The following is a 19,752-nucleotide window of genomic DNA, read 5'->3' as shown; positions in this document are numbered from 1 at the left end:
GTCCGTTTACATTTAAAGTTATTACTGAAAGGTATTTGTTTGCAGTCATATCTATTTTTGTGTCTGTATTCCTTCTTACCTGTTTATTTCTTCTTTTTACAGTATTCCCTTTAGCAATTCTTGCATTGCTGGTTTGGTGGTGATAAACTCCCTGAGGCTTTTTTTGTCTGCAAAGCTCCTGATTTCCCCTTCAATTTTGATTGATAGTCTTGCTGGATATAGTATTCTTGGATTCAGTCCTTTGCTTTGCAACACTTTGTATACCTCCTTCCATTCACTTCTAGCTTGTTGTGTTTCTGATGAGTAATCATTTGACAATCTGATGGGTGTTCCTTTGTAGGTAACTCTCTGTCTCTCTCTTGCCGCCTTTAGGATTCTCTCTTTATCATTTATATTTGCCATTGAAATTATGACATGTCTTGGTGTGGGTCTTTTGGGGTTGATCCTGCTTGGGACTCTCTTTACTTGCGTAACTTTTATCTTTCCCATATCCGGGAAGTTTTCTGTCATTATTTCTTCAAATAGATTTTCTAATCCCTGCTGCTCTTCTTGTCCTTCTGGCAGCCCTATTATACGCATGTTACTTCGTTTCATGTTGTCCCGAAGCTCCCTTAGGCTTTCCTCCTGCTTTTTAATTTTTTTCTCCAATTGCTGTTCAGCTTGAGCTTGTTTCTGTACCTGATCTTCTAACTCACTAATTCGGTCCTCTGCTTCTTGTAATCTACTGTTGAAACTTTCCATGGTGTTTTTGATTGTAGCTATATCACTTTTCATTTCTTCCTGATTCTTGCATAAGTTGTTGATTTTCTCATCCATCCGATGTATAAATTCCATGACCATTACTCTGAACTCCTTTTCGGTCATGTTGCAAGCTTCATTTTCACTAATTTCCTTTCTTGGCGACTCCACATTTTCTTTCCTCTGTGAGTTATTTCGTTTCCCCATTCTGGCTATTACCAGAAAGCTCAAGCTTCTGTTTGCGTGGACCTGGGCCGTGTGCTGTGGGGACTTCGCTCCACCCTAGTTTCACTGAAGTGCACTGACACTAGGACGTGTGGCTGTCTTTGGTTGGTGGGAACCAGACTTGCCCAGGATCAGTGTCCCCAGTGTTCCGTGTGGTCTTGTGTGCACATTTAGAATCAGGGGCCCTGTCTGCACCACACTGTTGGTATGTGCCGAGAATGAGATCCTTAGCATGTGCCAGGAGTCAGAGTTTCCCTGTGTCTGCACCAAGACTCGAGTGTCAAAGTCTCTGTTGCCTTGTGCGGTTTCTCGTTGAGAATCAGGGTCCCTGTGTGTGCACGCACCAACAATTGGGGTCGCTGGCTCTTAGTGTGAATGCGCTGTGAGTCAGGGATCCCAGGCAGCTGTGTCCGGCGTGCCAAATTCCCTGAAGTGGGGCTGCGTCCTGTGTGTGCTCTCTCTACTGAGCCAAACCGGCTAGAGCGCACATTCTTAAAAACCTGAAGGTGAGCCGGCTCAGTGCACTCTCCCAAAGTCCCAGAAGGGGGGCGGAGTCCGTCCTGCGCGCCAAATTCCCCAAAGGGAAGCCCCTCTTAAGAATCTCCGAAGGGGGAGCTGTGACCCGCGAGCCAAATTCCCCCAAATTCCCCGAAGGGGAGCCCTCTGTGCACACTGACAGATTTCCCCGACGGGGAGCTGCTTCTGTCCCGTGCGCGAGCGCGCGCCAAATTCCCTAAGAGGGAGCGCGTCCCTGCGCAAAGCTTGGCAGCTTGGGCCAGGGGCGGGTCTATCAGTTACTATGGCGCTGTCTGTGCGCGCGCCCGTGAGCAGCTTGGGCGAGGGGCGCATCTATCAGTTACTATGGCGCTTTCCGCACGCCTGTGGGCGCTCAGCAGCTTGGGGGAGGGGCGGGTCTATCAGTTACTATGGCGCTATCAGCGCCTGCGAGGAGGGGGATAGGCTCTTTGACTCACGGAAATCTGCCGGGAAGTCTGGATTCTTGTTGTTTGTTTGTCTGAAGCTGTGATAGCAGTTCTCTGTCCCCAGTGGCTGCAGGGTCCTGGTTTGTGTTAGAAGCCAGGATCCGAGTCTCAGGCAGCTCTGTTTCCCAAGATGGCGTGGTCTCTGCGTCCGCACCAACCGCCGAGAAGTGTCCGCTTTGTGCGCGGGGCTCCGCCGTCTGGGGCTGCCCTGTTCGGGAGCCCCTTGGAAGACCTGCAGAATCTAACTGACCCTATCTCATACACACACACACACCACACACATCTACACTCTCCTCTATGGGTTCCTCACTCACACTCTCTCTCTCCCTACCTTCCTGCCGGTCGCCATCTTTTTTTCCCCCCACCACAGAGCGTTTCTTGTTGTTGTTGTTGTTGTTGTTGCTCCAATTTTTTTTTAATTTCTTTATTGATTAAGGTATCACATATTTGTCCTCATCCCCCCATTCCCATCCCAAACCCCTCCCCACGCATGCCCCCACCCCCCTGGGGTCTGTGTCCATTGGTTAGGCTTATATGCATGCATACAAGTCCTTTGGTTGATCTCTCCCCCTTCCCCCCACCCTCCCCTACCTTCCCTCTGAGGTTTGACAGTCTGATCGATGCTTCCCTGTCTCCGGGTCTGTTTTTGTTCATCAGTTTATGTTGTTCATTATTTCCCCTAGATGAGTGAGATCATGTGATACAAGAAATACACTTATAAGAACTGAAAATGAGACAAGCAATAATGGTTATGCTGAGAGGCAAATGAATCAGTCTGTAGTGAGTTAACAGCTTGGTTCTGACACTGTAGTCCATGCCAGATGGCTGGGCCCCACCCACCAAGTTTCTGAGAAGGTGGGCCGGGGGTGGTATTTGACAATTTGTATTTGCAAAGAAATTCCCTGGGAAGGTTGACAACTGCTAGTCCAAGGGCCACAGTTTCAAAGCCAGTCTCTAGGTTTCTCCACATTCTTAAAGTGATGGTGGGCTCCAGATCAAGAAACAGACTCACTACCTGTCTTTCAAGTGGTCGGCTTCCATCAGCTCCTCCCTTTGCCAAATGTGCGACCTTGGGCAAGTTACCACTCCTCTCATGGATTCGGTATCCTTGTCTATAAAATGGGGCTAGTACTACTAACCAAGTTGGACAGTTGGTGCAAGTTATAAATGGAAAGCACTTGTCCTGGAACAATGCCTTGCACAGAGTATGCACTACAAATATTCTCTTATTATTATTATTCTCTGTTATTGTTGCTACTGTTGCTATTCTCAGTTCAGTAGCATAAATATCAAGAAGCTTAGAGAAAAATGGAGAAAGTTCCACAACAATAGGCAATGAAAAAATGCGGTTATACAATCTTAGAAAATGCATTGTGTTCTTTAAAATGACGTGATGTGTATATTTAGGTATGTAAATATATTTAGGTACATCCTTCTAAGCTAAGATTAGAATGTAACAAGAATAGAGGGAATGCATCAGAGCTGGCTGTGAAGTCCAGCCCAACTCAAATTAAACCCCCACTGTGCTACTTACTGGCCATACGGCCTTGGAAAAAGCCTCTCATTCAGCCTCAATTTTCCCATCGATAAAATGAAGGTAGTACTGGTGTCCACCTCACAGGTCATTGATTAAGTTAGATCATAATTTAGGCCTTCAGCACAGAGCTTGCACCTAACACATAACCGGTAAATGAAGCCATTCTTATTGCTGTTCGTACCTTCACTCATTTGTTACAAAATGCACAATGCTTCCCCTCTCTTGCCTTTTTCTGATCCTCACAACTCCCTCTTAAAATGGGCAGGAAGCCAGAGCTCCGCCGGCAGGGCTGCTGTCCCTAGTCCCAGGTTCTTTTCACCCAATAAGACTTCTGAGAAAAGAAAAACAGGGTTGATTCCAAAGCCTGCCAACGTTGACATTTTTATGAGGCCCGCAGGGCCGGCTGTGGAGGCTGGGGCAGCGGCCGGCGCGGGGCTTCCTGCTGCAATGCCTCTCATCCCAGGTCTGGGGCTGCCTCGGGCAGGGGGCCTCCTCTCTGGGCTCTTGTTCCTTACGAATTACGCCCTGATTTGCTTAGAATTTTATGGAAAGTCTTTTTTATTTTAATCCAGCCATGCTTTTCCAGCCCCCTCACTGAGATTCTCTTCTCTTTCCTGGAATGTTGACTCCAAGCACCCAAACTAATTTCCAATCAATCCCTTCTGAGGGAAAAGTGCAAGTTCCTTCATTTCTGATCAGTGTCAAGTCCCCAAATCCTTGCCATCTGCCTTTGAGAATCATTCACTCCCACACGCATAGGAGCCTGAGTCTGATGGGCTGGCTCCGGTTGCAATGTTTAAATACCTAGAACCCAAAGCAAAGTAAGCAGCTAAAGTTTAAAATGACAACAGGCATGTGGAAATGCCAGTGAATATAGCAATCTCCTGTGTTTACACCTGCTCCACGAAGAGAAATGGACTTTGAAGGCCTGTGTTCAAGTCCATGCTTGGGACTGAGCAGCAAGTTGGGCCATTTGCTTCGCCTCTCTGGGCCTCAGCTGTCTCATCTGGAAAATGGGGATGCTAAAAGAACCTACCTCCTGAGGCTGGAGACTGTTCATGAGGTGGTACAGGTTAAATGCTGTGCCAATGCCTAGAACAAGGCTAGTGAAGAAGAAATAGGTAAGCTAGCAGCAGGGGCCAGGCCGGCATGAGAAATCACTTCTATTCGTTCCAAAATGTCTCCACAAAAAGGTGAGACATTTCCAGACTAAACTCTCCAACCGTGAAGGAGACGACCATCGAGTTCCTCGGGGGCTTTCACACCAGCACAACCGTCCCTGGGCCCCACCACACCCCACAATCCTATATAATAAAGAGCTAATATGCTAATTAGACCAGATGGCGAAACGACCTTCCTGAAGGACCAGTGGGCGGGGCCGTGAGGGCCGAGCCCCTTGCACTATTTCGTGCATCGGACCTCTAGTGTGGATATAAAAGAGCCCTGGGTCCAAGATGTTCTCATCTTGATGGGACAGTCACCCTCAGCCAGCGCTGTCCCAGGCACGCTGAGAAACACCTGGGACCCTAAGAATCAGCACCCAGAGGCTCCCCTGCTCAGCCCAGGTTCTGCTCTGACAGGAGCGATTGGGGTGAGGAGAGGTGGTTCTGTCTCCCATGCCCCGTGTGTCCTCCAAGCCCTGAGTGCCCCTCTGCCTTCTCTCTCAGAATGCCTGTGCATTGACGGAACGTGCGATAACCGGGTGGACAGTGACGGGGCCTGCCTCCCGGGCACGTGCAGAGAGGGCTCCACGGGGAAGTTCTGCCACAAGCAGACCTCAGCCTGTGGGCCCTACGTGCAGTTCTGTCACATCCATGCCACCTGTGAATACAGCAATGGGACAGCAAGGTAGGTCTGGGGGAGAGGCATACCACCCTTAAAGGCCCGTGGCCATTGTGTGACCTGCAGACAGACCCAACCCATACACTGAGGCCTGTTCTCTCCAACAGCCAGTGTGGCTTTTGTGGGGAAAACCTCAGGCTCAGCGGGTTCCAATAACTGTGCTCCCTCCTTTGAAAGTGACCAGCTGTGTGACCTTGGGCAAGTTTCTTAACCTCTCTGAGCCTCACTTTCCTCATCAGTACAATAAGGGTGACGCTACCTACCTCGCAGGGCAGTTGTGGAGATTGTAAACGCACCCAGCACCAGGGCTAGTACATGAGAGATGTTGAGTCATGGGAACTATAATTCTTATCATCACTCCTGTGAAGGAAATGAAGACTTGTCCACCAGCTTTCCAACCCGTGAAAAACACCTTTACTTCCTAAGGCCATTAATAACAACTCCGCTGATCAAGGCATCTGGCAGGTCCTTGGGTCTTTGGTCATTTGGTTCCTTATTCGTTTCCTTCATGTTAACATATCCCATGGGCTTGGAGAGAAAATGTCCTCTCCAGGCAGATTTGGTTCAAAGTCAGTAACCACCCCCACAACCTCCTGGGAAATGCAGAGAATGTCAAATGTCTCTAGATGCTTGGCCTTATTTTTACAGCGCTTTTCTTCATTTGTAATTGCATGGTTATATGCTTACCTGTTTACGGTCTGTCTCCCCCTCTGGACCGTAGGCAGCGTGCGCCCAGAACCTGTCCTCTCTCTTCCACAGTCTACGGCTGAAATGCATCTTCCTAGGAGTTAGGGTTCTTTCTACATTGGTGCATGAGGCAGAAAACACAAGTAATCCCTACCCTTAAAACCTCTTCCATCACCCACAGAGGACTACAGACGTGGGTCTGTCTATACCATATAAACTTAGTCAGCGTTGGAATACATTAGACTATGTCTTTGTTGGGGTACCAGATAAAGCATTTAGTTCCTCTAGGGGCCTTGATACATGAAAAACATTATTTTATTTTCTGTGAAGCACACAATTTGCAGTAGGAACATGGGTGTGTGATGGAGCCGCATGGTGTCCCAGCACCTGCCATGGGGCACTTGATAAATATTGGGTGAACCAATGGCCCTGTGTTTACTAGTGACTGTGTCACGGTGGAGCATGTTGGGAGGGTGGGAGGGTCAGGAAGCTATTTCAACTCACGGAATGAGGCACCTGAGAATGTTGTGTTTGGGGGGGGAGTGAGGAGGGGGGGAGGGGACAACTACATCTGAGGGACTAGAAAAGGGAGAGGGGGGAGGTTTCATGTGACCTGTTGCTATGCATGAGCCAGGAGGTCAAGGTTTGATTTCCAGTCAGGTCACAAGCCTGGGTTGCGGGCTTGATCCCCAGTAGGGGGCATGCAGGAGGCAGTCGATGGAGGATTCTCTCTCATCATTGATGTTTCTATCTCTCTCTCAATCTCCCCCTTCCTCTCTGAAATCAGTAAAAACATATTTAAAAAAAAAAAATAAGAGCTGTAGCATAGAATAGAGGGCAGAGTTGATCTCTGTGAATCCAGAGGTAGTACCTAGAATTGTAAAGAGGCAGATTCCAGCCCAGAATGAGCAGAAAAGCTACCAGATGTTGAGCCTTTTAAGGTGTCAGTGCCCGGCTAAATGCTCCACATGCATTAGCTCATTTAATCTTCACTGCAGCCTTAGCGGGGGAGCAGTATGATTATACCCATTTTCCAGATGAGGAAACAAGGTCTCCCAGAGGTTACGGGACTCCTGCAGGGTCACACGACTGCTGAGAGGTGGGGCCTGGATTCCCACCTAGTTCTGTCTGACGGCAGACCCCAGGAGTGCCCGTGACCACCTGGTGCACAGGTCAAGCCCTGACCCCCTGGCTGGCCCGCCGTCTTCGGGTGGTGGGTGCCGGTATTTCTGGGGCTGATGGGTGAACTCCGCTTCTTGGCAGCTGTGTTTGCAAAGCCGGATATGAAGGGGACGGGAGCCTCTGTTCAGAGATGGATCCTTGCGCGGGATTCACCGCAGGGGGCTGCAGCCGCAACGTGAGTGGTGGATTTTATTTCCAAACTGCCCGGTTTTGTAGGAAATCCCGAGGGAAGGCCGCCCAGCAGGCAGGGTCTGATGGCTTTTCATCGCATGAAGCACATTTGTTTGAACCATGAACTTGAAAGATGGTGCCGGGGACCTTCCGGGAGGCCCCACTTCCTCAATGCACATGAGTGGGCGACGTTGGGCTCTAAAACCACAGCCTGAGAATCAGATACTGAGATCATTCGTATGAAACTCCTGATTCAGAGGCTACAGCTTCCTAGCAACTTTCCTGTATGCAATTCCACTTGCTCTCCCACCAACCCAACGAAGGGATTTTGTTAGCCCCATCTTCCTGATTGGGAAACTGAGGCTTGGGGACGTTAAGGGACTTGCCCTAAGTTCTATTATTGTCAGGTTGTGCCAAAGCCACCATTGCTTTTACTGATACCTTTTGTTTGGTTTTTTGTTTTGGTTTGGTGGTATGTTTTTTTAAATATGTTTTTTTAAATATGTTTTTATTGATTTCAGAAAGAGGAAGGGAGAGGAAGAGAGAGAAACATCAATGATGAGAGAGAGTTATTGATGGGCTGTCTCTTGCATGCCCCCTATTGAGGATGGAGCCCACAACCAGGACATGTGCCCTCACCTGGTTCATAGGTCAATGCTCAACCACTGAGCAACACCGGCCAGGCTCACTGATGCCTTTTGAATATCTCCACCACCATCTGGCCCCAGTCACCTTCATCCCTTACCCACCACCGTTTAATAACCGGCCTCCCTGTGCCTCTCTTGACCACCCACAGTACAGTCCTCGTCCACCCGCAGCCAGAGGGGCCCGAAGTGGATCAGATCATGCTTCTCCCATGCCGAGAGCCCCTCAGTGACTCCCCCTGGCTCTGAGGGTGGAGTCAGACGCAAATGCCTTGCCCAGCCCTCGAGACTCCCCTTGGATGCGTCCCACCCACTCAGCAGCCTCATCGCAACAACTTACCTTGCACCTCTCTCCCGCTCCCCACGTCCTTCGACCTCCTGGTGTGGTCCTCCTAAGAAAAAGGACAGTGATGAGGAATGTGGGCTTCAGCATCATGTAGACCTGGGCCTGGGCCTCTTTGTAGCTGTGTGACCTTGGGCAAGTTACTTAACTCCTCTGAGCCTCCGTTTATCTGCAATAACAATACTTTCCTCAGGATAGCAGCTCACCCCTACAAAATATTAGGAAAAGTCCCTGGCACAATAAAATAACAGGGATGTTAGTGGTGGCCATTACCTGGCCAACTCCAAGGACTTTTCTTTTTAAACCATCTTCTTGAACTCCATGCAAATGTGTTTTTAAACTGTACCTCTGAAAACCCTCTCTGGCTTTTGGAATCAAGCAGCTGGACTGAGGTTTCTGAGGTTTTGCTCTTCCCCCTTCTGCAGGCAGAATGCATCAAAACTGGCGTGGGGACCCACACCTGCGTGTGCCCGCAGGGCTGGACCGGGGACGGAAGAGACTGCTCAGAGGTCAACAACTGCCTGCTGCCCAGCGCTGGTGGCTGCCATGACAACGCAACCTGTCTGTACCTGGGCCCCGGGCAGGTAGGTGTGACGTGGTAGAGGGCAAAGGGAAAGCAGGATTCCTGGGATGGCTTTTTTCCCTCAGACCAAGCATGTCCAACTCACGGCCCACGGGCCACATGCGGCCCACAATGAGTATTTTTGCGGCCCAGCCAAGATAACGGTTTGTAAGAAACATTTTAATGAAAATTTCATAACTTAATTTTTACAATATCCTATTGTAATTATTAATAACGAACTACAACGTTTGCTAATGACTGATTACTATAATCGCGTTGCATTCACTTCCCTTAGGCGCCTTATGCGCAGGCGCACCATTTCTCTCGACTAATATTAGCAGCGAATATTTTAGCAGCCGATTGCCACGTCATTAGTCTTGTCCTGACTTGTTTGGTGTGTGCAACAGGAAATATTTCACTTTCGGAGAACAAGAAAAATAGGTTTATTTGCGTTATGCTTATTAATTTGTGCAGTTATTCAGTGTTTGGTAAGTTAATGTTCAAGAAAAAATATCAATTTTTATTTAAGTGTTCTATTATTTTATGTTAACAATTACTCATTTATTTCAGCCCTTTGTATTCAGCATGTCTCTATGGAAATAAACCTACGTTTCTATGAAAATTGAAGCTTTTGTTTTTTTGTGGCCCACATAAACTTAAACCTTGCTTATTTGGCCCGTGTTAGCCTTTGAGTTTGACATGCTTGCTCTAGACATAGAAGTACCTCTGGAAATCACCAATCTGTTCACTGTTTCTATAAGCTTGGTTTAGGGTGGGGCTTTGTTTGTTTGTTTATGGGGTGTTTCTTTTGTTTTTGTTTTTATTGATTTCAGAGGAGAAGGGAGAGGGAGAGAGAGATAGAAACATCAATGATGAGAGAGAATCATTGATTGGCTGCTTCCTGCAAGATCAGGGAACGATTCCGAAACCCAGGCATGTACCCTGACCAGGAATTGAACTGTGACCTTCTGGTTCATAGGTTGACACTCAACCACTGAGCCACCGCAGCTGGCCTGTTTGTTTTTTAGATTTCACATATAAGTAAGATCATACAATATTTGTCTTTCTTTCTCTAACTTATTTTACTTAGCACTCAAGGTCCATCCATGACAGGGAAGGCAGCTGCTTCCCATAACCCCTGTCCCTCTGTTCTTGGAATTGCAGAGTGAGTGTGAGTGCAAGACTGGATTTCGAGGCAATGGCTTTGAATGTGAACCAATAACCTCCTGCTTGGAACAAACTGGGAAATGTCATCCCCTGGTGAGTTTCTGGATTTCTTTTATCCTTACAAAAAAAAATACTTTTTTTGAGAAAGTTAGGTTATTTCTTACCTGAGAAATGAGCAAAATCTCTCTTACTCCCAAAGGGTGTCCCTAAGCAGAATGGGAGTCGTTACTATAACTTATACTCCATTATTCCAAAGCTTGGAAGAACCAACATCTGATTGCCAGATACAATACAGGACTCTGCGTTTCAGATTCACAATGAATCCTTTTCCAGCACAAGTTTGCCCTCAAATGCAGCATGGGACATACTTAGACTAAAACACATTTGTGTATCTGAAATTCCAATGAGCTGTGAGTCCTTGCTGTACTTGCTAAATCCGGCAGAGATGTCAAGAGAGACTAAGTAAGAGCTGCACGGGACATGCAGACCGGGGCCTTACATTGCAACATGGGAGGGTCTGCAGGTTACTCCCACCGTCCTTCTACCCCAAATTTGCAGTTCCGCCTTAGATGAAGCCCATGTCTCAGGGATGTAGCTCATTTCTAACTCTTCAGCTAGGGAACCAAGCCCTTGTTTCCCATCCCCGTTCCATCAGGCAGCCTGTCGGCTCACTTCCGGCGTCTGGAGCTGTGTTTGTGGAGAGGGCTATGAAGGCGACGGCTTTCTGTGCTATGGGAGCGCGGCCGTGGTAAGTCCGCTGAGGTGAACCCTGGTGGCGCATGACCAAGACACAGAGCTTTGTAAGTGCTCTTAGCTGGGAGGCCTTCCTAGCGCTGTGCAAACCGAGTGATTCTATAGGAAATCCCAGGAGGTTTTAGAGGGAGCCAGCTGCTTCTCCCAGATGGTATGGGTGCCTCGCGGGTCACACGTTTCCTGCAGGCTGAAGGTTGCTAGCTTTTATTTGACCCCTGCTGTGTACCAAGCTTCTCTTTCTGGTCATTCTACCTCTTGCCATCCCAAACGTCCCAAATGGACAACTCACCGGTCTCTGCTGAGCTCTCGGTGCGCTCCTGTCTGGTTTGAGTGCCCCCTGTTGGTACCCAGAGCACTCTGCACTGACCACATCTGGCGGTGGAGGGGGGGTGCACGCGCCTGCGCACGTGTGTGAACGCCTTCTGTATACCAGGCGTCTTACTAAGTCCTTAACATGCAGGCACCCCATTTAAAACTCACAACAGCCTCTGAGGTTGCTGCCATTCTTGTGCCCATTTTATAGAGGAGGAAACTGAGAGGCTAAGAAAACTTGCCGCAGGCCCCTCAACTGCTAAGTGAGGAATTGCCGTTTGCATGGCGTTTGATATTTTAAAATGCTCTCCCATACATTAGTGCATAGAATATTTATGATCCCAGGTGCAAGCCATCACCACAGTCGTTGTTCAGATTAGACGCGAGTTTTCAGAGCAGTGCAGCGGCTTGCCCAAGATCACACAGCTAGGGAATGGCCGGCTCCGGGAAAGAACCCGGTCTTTTTTAACTCCAAGTCCAGAGCTTTCTTTACTCTATCACCATCCAGTGTACTGACCTGCTGGCCCTGTTGATATCTTTCCAAGTCTTCACTTCCCCAGGACAAATGCAGAAGCCGTCTCTTCCCTTCTGTAGCCCATACCCTCTGTGCATTCCATCCTGGTACCAGTCATGGTGGTTCAATATATATGTTCATTAATAAATACCCTGGGATACATTACAAAGAAGCACGTCCTGCGTGCCAGCCTCTATTCTAAGCCTCTATTGAAAACATTAACTCCTCCAATTCACACATCGGCCCTATGAGTTGGGGCTTTCCTTATCCCCATTTTACAGATGAGAACATTGAGGCCCAGAAAAATGAAGTCACCTGCCTAAGGAACTTTGGCTCCATGTTCTAAGCCACGACTCAACATTGTCTCTGAAAGGGGGGTCTTTACTGAGCTCTGTGACTTTCCTTAGGGTTGGGTGGCCATGTTCTTCTAGACCAGTGGTTCTCAACCTCCTAATGCCACGACCCTTTAATACAGTTCCTCATGTTGTGGTGACCCCCAACCATACAATTATTTTCGTTGCTACTTCATAACTGTAATTTTGCGACTGTTATGAATCGTAATGTAAATATCTGTGTTTTCCGATGGTCTTAGGCGACCCCTGTGAAAGGGGTCACGACCCACAGGTTGAGAACCGCTGCTGTAGAGCCTAAGACCATCGGAAAACACAGATATTTACATTACGATTCATTAACAGTAGCAAAATTACAGTTATGAAGTAGCAACAAAAATAATTTAAGGTTGGGGGTCACCACAACATGAGGAACTGTATTAAAGGGTCGCGGCATTAGGAAGGTTGAGAACCACTGCTCTAGACCTTCAGGCTGTTGTTCCATTTGGAGTTTCTAGAATTACTTCTCTGCCTCAGATAGAAAGGACGACAGAACCACTGAGCCTGAAAGAAATGAGCAGCTCTGCCAACACAGAGATTCAACTAGCTGGGGCCCCTTTCTGGCGGGTCAAGGAGGCTGGCAGGGAAAGGGAGCCCAGCCCGGGAAGGCTTGGTGCTGGCTTCCCAGATATGTGCTGTGATTGTGCTTCTCATTGTTCCTTCTCTCGTGTTCTCCCTCATCTCTCCCTCCCTCCCTCGCACGAAATGAATAAGGAATTGTCATTTCTCTCCGCGGCAGCTAAATTTAACCAGTGGATAAATGTGAGTACCTTTGTTGGAATGTGTATAATTTTAGATATGTGGGATGCATACAATGGAACACTGAAAATGCAGCTAGTAGGAGGAGGGTGGGCCATTGTCTGGAGCAGAGGTTCCTAACCCTGGCTGCCCTTTTGTAAATAGCCATGTCCCCCACCACCACCAACCCAGACACTCTGATTTGATTGGTCAGAGGTATGCCCTGACATAGGTGTATTCTGAAAGCTTCCCAGGTGATTCTAACATGAAACCAGGGCTAAGAACTTCTGGTCTAGGATCAGCTTGGGTGGTCAACTTTTCAACCAATTCAAATATATACGTGTAGCTTCACTCTTCCCAGAGGTCATTTTTTAAAAAGTCAATGCAATTCATCACTGTAACTCACCAAGTTAGAGTTGGGACTTAAATTTTTATTTTATTGATTTGGGAGAGAGAGAGAGGGAGGGAGAAAGACAGAGACAAAGATACCTCTGTTTGTTGTTCCACTTACTTGTGCATTCATTGGTTGTTTCTTCTATGTGCCCTGACTGGGGATCAAACCCACAACCTTGGCGTATTGGGACAATGCTATAACCAACTGAGCTACCAGTCTGGGCCAGAGTTGGGATGTATAGTTGCAATCTGGAAAACTTCCTGTGTGCTTAGCTCTCAGCCCAGCATGCCTGCGGGAGCATTCCCTCCCCCTGAAAAGTTCTATTACCAAGAATCTCTGCCATCTGTGCCTGAGGGGTCCAGGGTGACCGGCCCAGCCAGCCAGCCAGCCAGCACACAAGTGGTTTCTCCCCTTGGAACAGACACGTGCAGTGACAGGTAGTGCGTGGTCAGCACCCACTGCAGGACAGCTGCCCATTGCTTCTTCCTGGGGCCCTCTGGCCCTTCACCTGGAGAAGCAGGACTGAGAGTCCTGTGGTCCATGTTGATTTCCATATAGGCCAGCCCCATACACAGAAGCTTGCCCAGGGGTGCTCTGGACCCAGCTCATCCCAGCTCACGAGAGCACACCCTTCCCAGCTCCACTGTCCTGTTGGTAGCTTGAATTCAGCCACAGTGGGAATATTTACCCCACAGAAATCAGCGAACACTAAGAACCAGGGCAGTTTGTTAGTTTGCTTGTTTATCCTGGAGAGCTGATTCACCACTGCTTTTATCCACTAGCTCTGGGTAAGAATGAAAAGTAGGTCAAGTTCGATTTCAGGCCTCTGGTCTCTCTCTCTCTCTCTCTCAGGCTGAAACTGTTCCTGTAATCTTCCCACCACCCTATTCCAAAGGTTCCAAGGATTCTCAAGGTTCTCTGCGCATACACATGCACACATGTGTACACACATGCACACACATGTATAATCCTGCCAAGACTATTCTCTGACTTTTCATTTAAATGAATGGGTAAATGACTGGTAACGACTCCAAGTGTGACTGGATCGGAAAACTTGCCTTTTGACCGGGCTCACACAATTAAATAAAAGGAAGGATTTGGGAAAGCGGTCCCTAGGACCACCCCAGTGTCCCTGGAATTACATCCAAGGGAACTGGTCATCTCCGCCAAGCATTAAATCAGCCCTGGTCTGTCCGCTAATATGAGCCAGGCGCTTTGTTTTCCTTCTGTAATTCAGAACGCCTCTCTGCATCCCATGCTGTCAGCCGCCTCCAACCTCACTGTCCTCGTGCCTTCCCCACAAGCTATTGAGGACATGGACCAAGAGGAGAAAGCCTTTTGGTTGTCCAAGAGCAATATTCCAGCCCTGATAAAGTAGGTATTATGCATTTTATTCTTCATGATATCTTACTGGCATCAGTGTGAATAAGTGCAATGGAGGGAAGCCACATGGTCCTTCAGATTCATGGCACTAAACATGTTCTAGAACTCCCCTCCCCCCAGGATGGGAATAGTTAGCATTATTGACAGCCCACTCTGGGCTAACTGCTTCATATGTAATCCAGTTCATCTTCCCAACAACCCTATGAGATAGGAATGATAGTTATTCCCCTTTTACAGATGTGGAAACTGAGGCACAGGGTGATTCAGTAACTAACCCAAGGGTACTATGGCTGATAATTACAGGGGTAGATTTGAATCTGGCAGTCTGGATCCAGAACCATTTTTTAATTACCTAGTGAAACTGCCGGGTGCACTGGTATTCATTATGGCTCCGTGGACTGTTGTTTCAGATACCATACACTCCTAGGCACGTACGGGGTGGCAGATCTGCAGGCTCTGTCATCTTCTGATATGCTGGCCACGTCTTTGCAGGGCAACTTCCTTCACCTGGCAAAGGCAGATGGGGTAAGAGAGTACTGTCATTTGTCTGGGTAGTGGAAACATGTCCATTGCATTCATATTGTACTTTTAATTTTTTTGTGTTGTGGAAATTTCCAAACATGAGCAAAAGTAGAGCAAGAATAGAACTTCTGACATCCATGTTGGCATCACAACTTCAACAATTATCAACGTATATTTATACACACACACACACACATACACACACACACAGTTACTCTATGGTGGTGATCCTATAAAATGTGGCCCTCTGCCCACTGGTTAGCCACATCTGACAGACCACAGATGAGAATGAAGATTCTACAGGAGAGTGAGAGCTGCTACATCCATGGACCATGGGCCACAGTCAAAAGGTTTCAGAATGACTGCTCTAAAGCATCTCTACCTTTCTGCTCACCAGTGTGAACTCTATGAAAAGACTCATCCAGAGAGTCAGATCCGTCTATTCTTCTGGGTGAAGGTTGTACGGTTTCGCCACTTTGAGTTATATGTAGGTTAACCAAGAGCTGGTTACTGTAACCTGCTGATTGAGTCAATACAGGTTACTAAAATTTCATATTGAGTGAGGGTCAGTCAGGCAACATATATTTATTGAGCACCTGCTATTCTCCAGGAACTGGTTAAAGTGCTGGAGTTAGGGCAGTGCCCAAGGAAGAACCAAGCCCTATCAATGCTCACCTTCTGGCTACAATATGTCAAGGACTTGGATTTAGTCTTCCCTGAGGATGTCTGGATGCCCTACTGCATGTGGCAGAGCCTTAAAACTCTTTCTATGAATCCCACAAGATGAGAATGAAGGTTCTACCGGAGAGTGAGAACTGCCATCTCTACCTTTCTATTCATCAGTATGAGCTCTATGAAAAGGCTCTATGACTAGTATTACTTAGATGCATGTGCTTCATCAGATTATTCCTTTTAAGCAGCAGTAAAGAATTACATAAGATCCCATGGGTCCTTAATATATAAATAAATATATATATATATATGCAACCGTTATGACCAAACAACCGGAATACCCAGAATGACCAGTTGACCAGTCGCTATAATGCGCACTGACCACCAGGGGGCAGATGCTCAATGCAGGAGCTGCCCCTGGTGGTCAGTGCGCTCCCACAGCCTCCTCCCATGGCCAGCCAACCTCCCATGGTCCCTGCCCCTGTCCAGCAGCCGGCAGGCCTCCAGGCCCCGGCCAACCTGGCCCCAATTGGAACTGGACGAGACAGCCCCGATAGGCCCTGACCACCGGCCAGGCCTAGGGCCCCACCCATGCATGAATTTCGTGCCCCAGGCCTCTAGTATAATTATAATTCTAGTGATATATACATGCATATATCAGATTTTGGGGTTCTTTTCTATCAGTGTTTTAAATCACTGATTCTCTTGGCAAGCATTAAGGGGACATCCAGCCTGATCATGCTTATCCCAGGCTCTATAGATTCAAAGATAAATCAACCAAGACCTCTGATCGAGAGGATCTAACCATCAAAGACACATTTTTAATGAGTTTATTCCTATGTCTGAAGTAAATGTTTCCCTTTAATCAAAAGAGATATGTGAGGTGGCCAGGAATGTTTTCTTCGGAGCCTCTGCCAATGTGACTTTGGAGCTATTCAGGGTGACACCGATCCTCTCTGTACCCAAAGTGCCCAGGAGGAATTTCACATGAAGGGTAAAGGTGGAGATGAGGAGAAAACACCAGAGAAACCAGAGAGGGTGGGGCCCCGTTGTCATGGTTGGTTGGTGGCCAGGTGGGTGGCTAGGTTGGTTTTTACTTAGCTCCATTCCCCTTGTAATTATTCTTCTTGAAAAATAGCTGGATGCTGACCAGGAAAGTCAGTTGCTGTCTGTATGCATTTGCAAGAGCTGCTACAACAGACTGGGTGGCTCAAGCAACAGACGTGTTTGTCTCACATTTCTGGAGGCTGGAAGTCCAAGATCAAGGGGAGGGGAGAACTGACTCCTTCTGAGAGCTGGGGAAGGAGCTGCTCCAGGCTGTCCTGTAGATGACTATCATGCTCACAGGGCATCCCCCTGCAGAGCTATATCCAAATCCCCTCTTTTTATAAGGACACCAGCCATGTTAGATTAGGGCCCATTCTACTGCCCTCTTTTTAACCCGATTACCTCTGTAAAGATCTTAGCTCCAAATAAGGTCATATTCTGACGTACTGGGGGTTAGGACTCCAACTTATGAATTTTGGGGGAGGGAGGGAAGACAATTCAACCCACAACATTGTCTACAGTGTTTTTCAAACAGCACTTTTTAAAAATATTTTTTCTTGATTTCTGAGAAGGAGGAAGAGGGAGAAAGAAACATCAATGATGAGAGAGAATCATGGATAGGCTGCCTCTTGCATGCCCCACACTGAGGATGGAGCCCACAACCCAGGCATGTGCCCTGACTGGGAATCATACCCTGACCTCCTATTTCATAGGTTGGTGCTCAACCCTGAGCCACACCGGCCGGGCAGCCAGCACTTTTTTAATGAAAGAGAATGGAATAGAGTAAAAAATCAATGGTGAGCTGCTTCCCACATAGTAGAGGAAAGTACTATTTCATTTTGATTGTGTGTGTGTGTGTGTGTGTGTGTGTGTGTGTGTGTGTGTGTGTGATGTCTAATGGAGCACAGTTTAAAGGTATTTCTAACTGTGAGTCATGGCCCAAAAGATTGAAGGTCATTGCTTCTCAGAAAGTGGAAAAGAGCAGAAATAACCCTGATCCCTAGGTGTACGCAAAGGAGACTCACCTTCCCAGTGTGGTTTGCATTTACAGAACATCACAATTGAAGGAGCGTCCATCATTGATGGTGACAACGCAGCCACAAACGGAGTGATACACATCATCAACAAGGTACAAGTCCATCCTCCTGCCCAGGCAGCTTCTCTTCTTTCATTTACCCTCCCGGACAGTATCTCTCCTTTTGGGGGGAGCGCGGGGGGGTAAATACTTAACCTTAACATGAAAGTAACCTGTATTGTGCCTCATTACTTTTACTTTCAAACCACTTAGAGACTCTACTCATTCAATCAGGCTCAGTTACTGTCTACTCCAGGGGTCCTCAAACTTTTTAAACAGGGGGCCAGTTCACTGTCCCTCAGACCGTTGGAGGGCCGGACTATAGTTTAAAAAAAACTATGAACAAATTCCTATGCACACTGCACATATCTTATTTTGAAGTAAAAAAACAAAATGGCAAAAACACCCGCATGTGGCCCGCGGGCCGTAGTTTGAGGACGCCTGCTCAGTCCCTGTTCTACAATGGGCCCTATACAATGTGGCCACATAGAGCATGTTTCTTACTTATGGGGACATCTCACAAGGCCCACAGAACGTTGGCCTTTTTTTAAACCTGCAGAGGCACTCTCAGGACTGGCAGTAGCCCTGACAATTGCAAGTGTATGTGACATGAGCACATGTGTCACAAAGCAGCAAGTCCTGCCAGCACCTGCTAACAGAATTTGGGGGCTTCCTTTCTCAGGTTCTGGTCCCCCAAAGAGGTCTAACTGGCTCCTTACCAAACCTGCTCACCCGGCTGGACCAGATGCCTGACTACTCCATCTTCCGGGGCTACCTCATTGCAAGTACCACATTCTCTACACGACTCCCTTGCTCAGGTGACCGGGAACAGAAATCCCTCACGCACGCTTGTCTCTTTCCATCACAGCAATATAACCTGGTGAACGCCATCGAGGCTGCCGATGCTTACACTGTGTTTGCTCCAAACAACGACGCCATCGAGAATTACATCCGGGAAAAGAAGGTCACCACTCTAGTAGGTATCGGGCACGAGAAGCAGGGAAATCAACTTCTGGAAATTCAGACGCTTGACATTTGACAAAACTCCCTTTCCATAGCCAGATACTTAATACAAAGTCCTGAGGAGACGCTCTGATACACACTCCTCCCCCGTATGCATGCGGAGCTGCCCACTTGCTGTACTTAGTTTCCAGCCCTGGAAGCACACATTTGGGCCCCAGGACCTGGATGTGTGTCCACAGGACACAAGTGTTCACGTGTCCCAAGCCAGTACCAGGAGTGCAGGGAGCCCAGTGCAGGGATACCTCCTCACTTCACGGGATCGGCCAGCAGCCAGCAGTCCCTGGCAGGAGATTGCTCAGGCCTGAGTGAGACCCCAGTGACAGGCCACTCTCTCTTCAGAGGACACAGATCAAGCTCTTTAATTTTTTAAATATATTTGTATTGATTTCAGAGAGAAAAGACGAGGGAGAGAGAGATAGAAATATCAGTGATGAGAGAGAATCATTGATCAGCTGCCTCCTGCACACCCCACACTGGGGATCAAACCCACAACCGGGGCATGTGCCCTGACTGGAAATCGAACCATGACCTCCTGATTCAGAGGTCAATACTCAACCACTGAGCCATGCCGGCTGGGCAGATAAAGCTCTTTAAAACATCCCATCAGACTTCTTCTCGTGACCCTGGACGTGAAAGGTAGGCTGGGGGGTGGAGACCCTCTCTTCCCAGCAGTTCTTTAAAAAACATCATCTTTAAAATCCTCTCCCAACCTTCCATACCCTCATTCTGGGTTTTAGAATCACCTGATGAGTTGTTGAGCATCGCAGGTGGAAAACTTGCACTTTCTCCAAGGCGATCTGTCTCCGATTTAATATTTAATGTCTATTGTGCCCGGTCAAAACCTCCGGT

At 47.9% G+C, this 19,752-nt stretch overlaps 1 protein-coding gene across 3 annotated transcripts in view; it reads left to right on the top strand.

Moving 5' to 3' along the window:
* The window catches only part of STAB2 (stabilin 2), a 128,357-nt gene that overhangs the window by 50,267 nt on the left and 58,338 nt on the right, over positions 1–19,752 (top strand). For all 3 annotated transcript variants that reach the window (XR_013813717.1, XM_079775418.1, XM_079775417.1), the window contains exons 23-33: positions 5,151–5,331; positions 7,276–7,369; positions 8,778–8,936; positions 10,079–10,174; positions 10,737–10,829; positions 12,764–12,811; positions 14,419–14,555; positions 14,975–15,089; positions 17,857–17,934; positions 18,563–18,661; positions 18,749–18,856. Coding sequence is in view for 2 of the 3 variants with exons in the window: in XM_079775418.1 (XP_079631544.1) it covers positions 5,151–5,331; positions 7,276–7,369; positions 8,778–8,936; positions 10,079–10,174; positions 10,737–10,829; positions 12,764–12,811; positions 14,419–14,555; positions 14,975–15,089; positions 17,857–17,934; positions 18,563–18,661; positions 18,749–18,856 (1,208 nt within the window). In the remaining variant the exon portion in view is untranslated. The remainder of the gene's footprint in view (positions 1–5,150; positions 5,332–7,275; positions 7,370–8,777; positions 8,937–10,078; positions 10,175–10,736; positions 10,830–12,763; positions 12,812–14,418; positions 14,556–14,974; positions 15,090–17,856; positions 17,935–18,562; positions 18,662–18,748; positions 18,857–19,752) is intronic.

The sequence above is a fragment of the Cnephaeus nilssonii genome (assembly GCF_951640355.1).
Source record: "Cnephaeus nilssonii genome assembly, chromosome: 6".
Taxonomy (NCBI): Eukaryota; Metazoa; Chordata; class Mammalia; order Chiroptera; family Vespertilionidae; genus Cnephaeus; species Cnephaeus nilssonii.
Note: the sequence above shows the minus strand (reverse complement) of the source record. Positions and strands in the feature narration are given on the sequence as shown.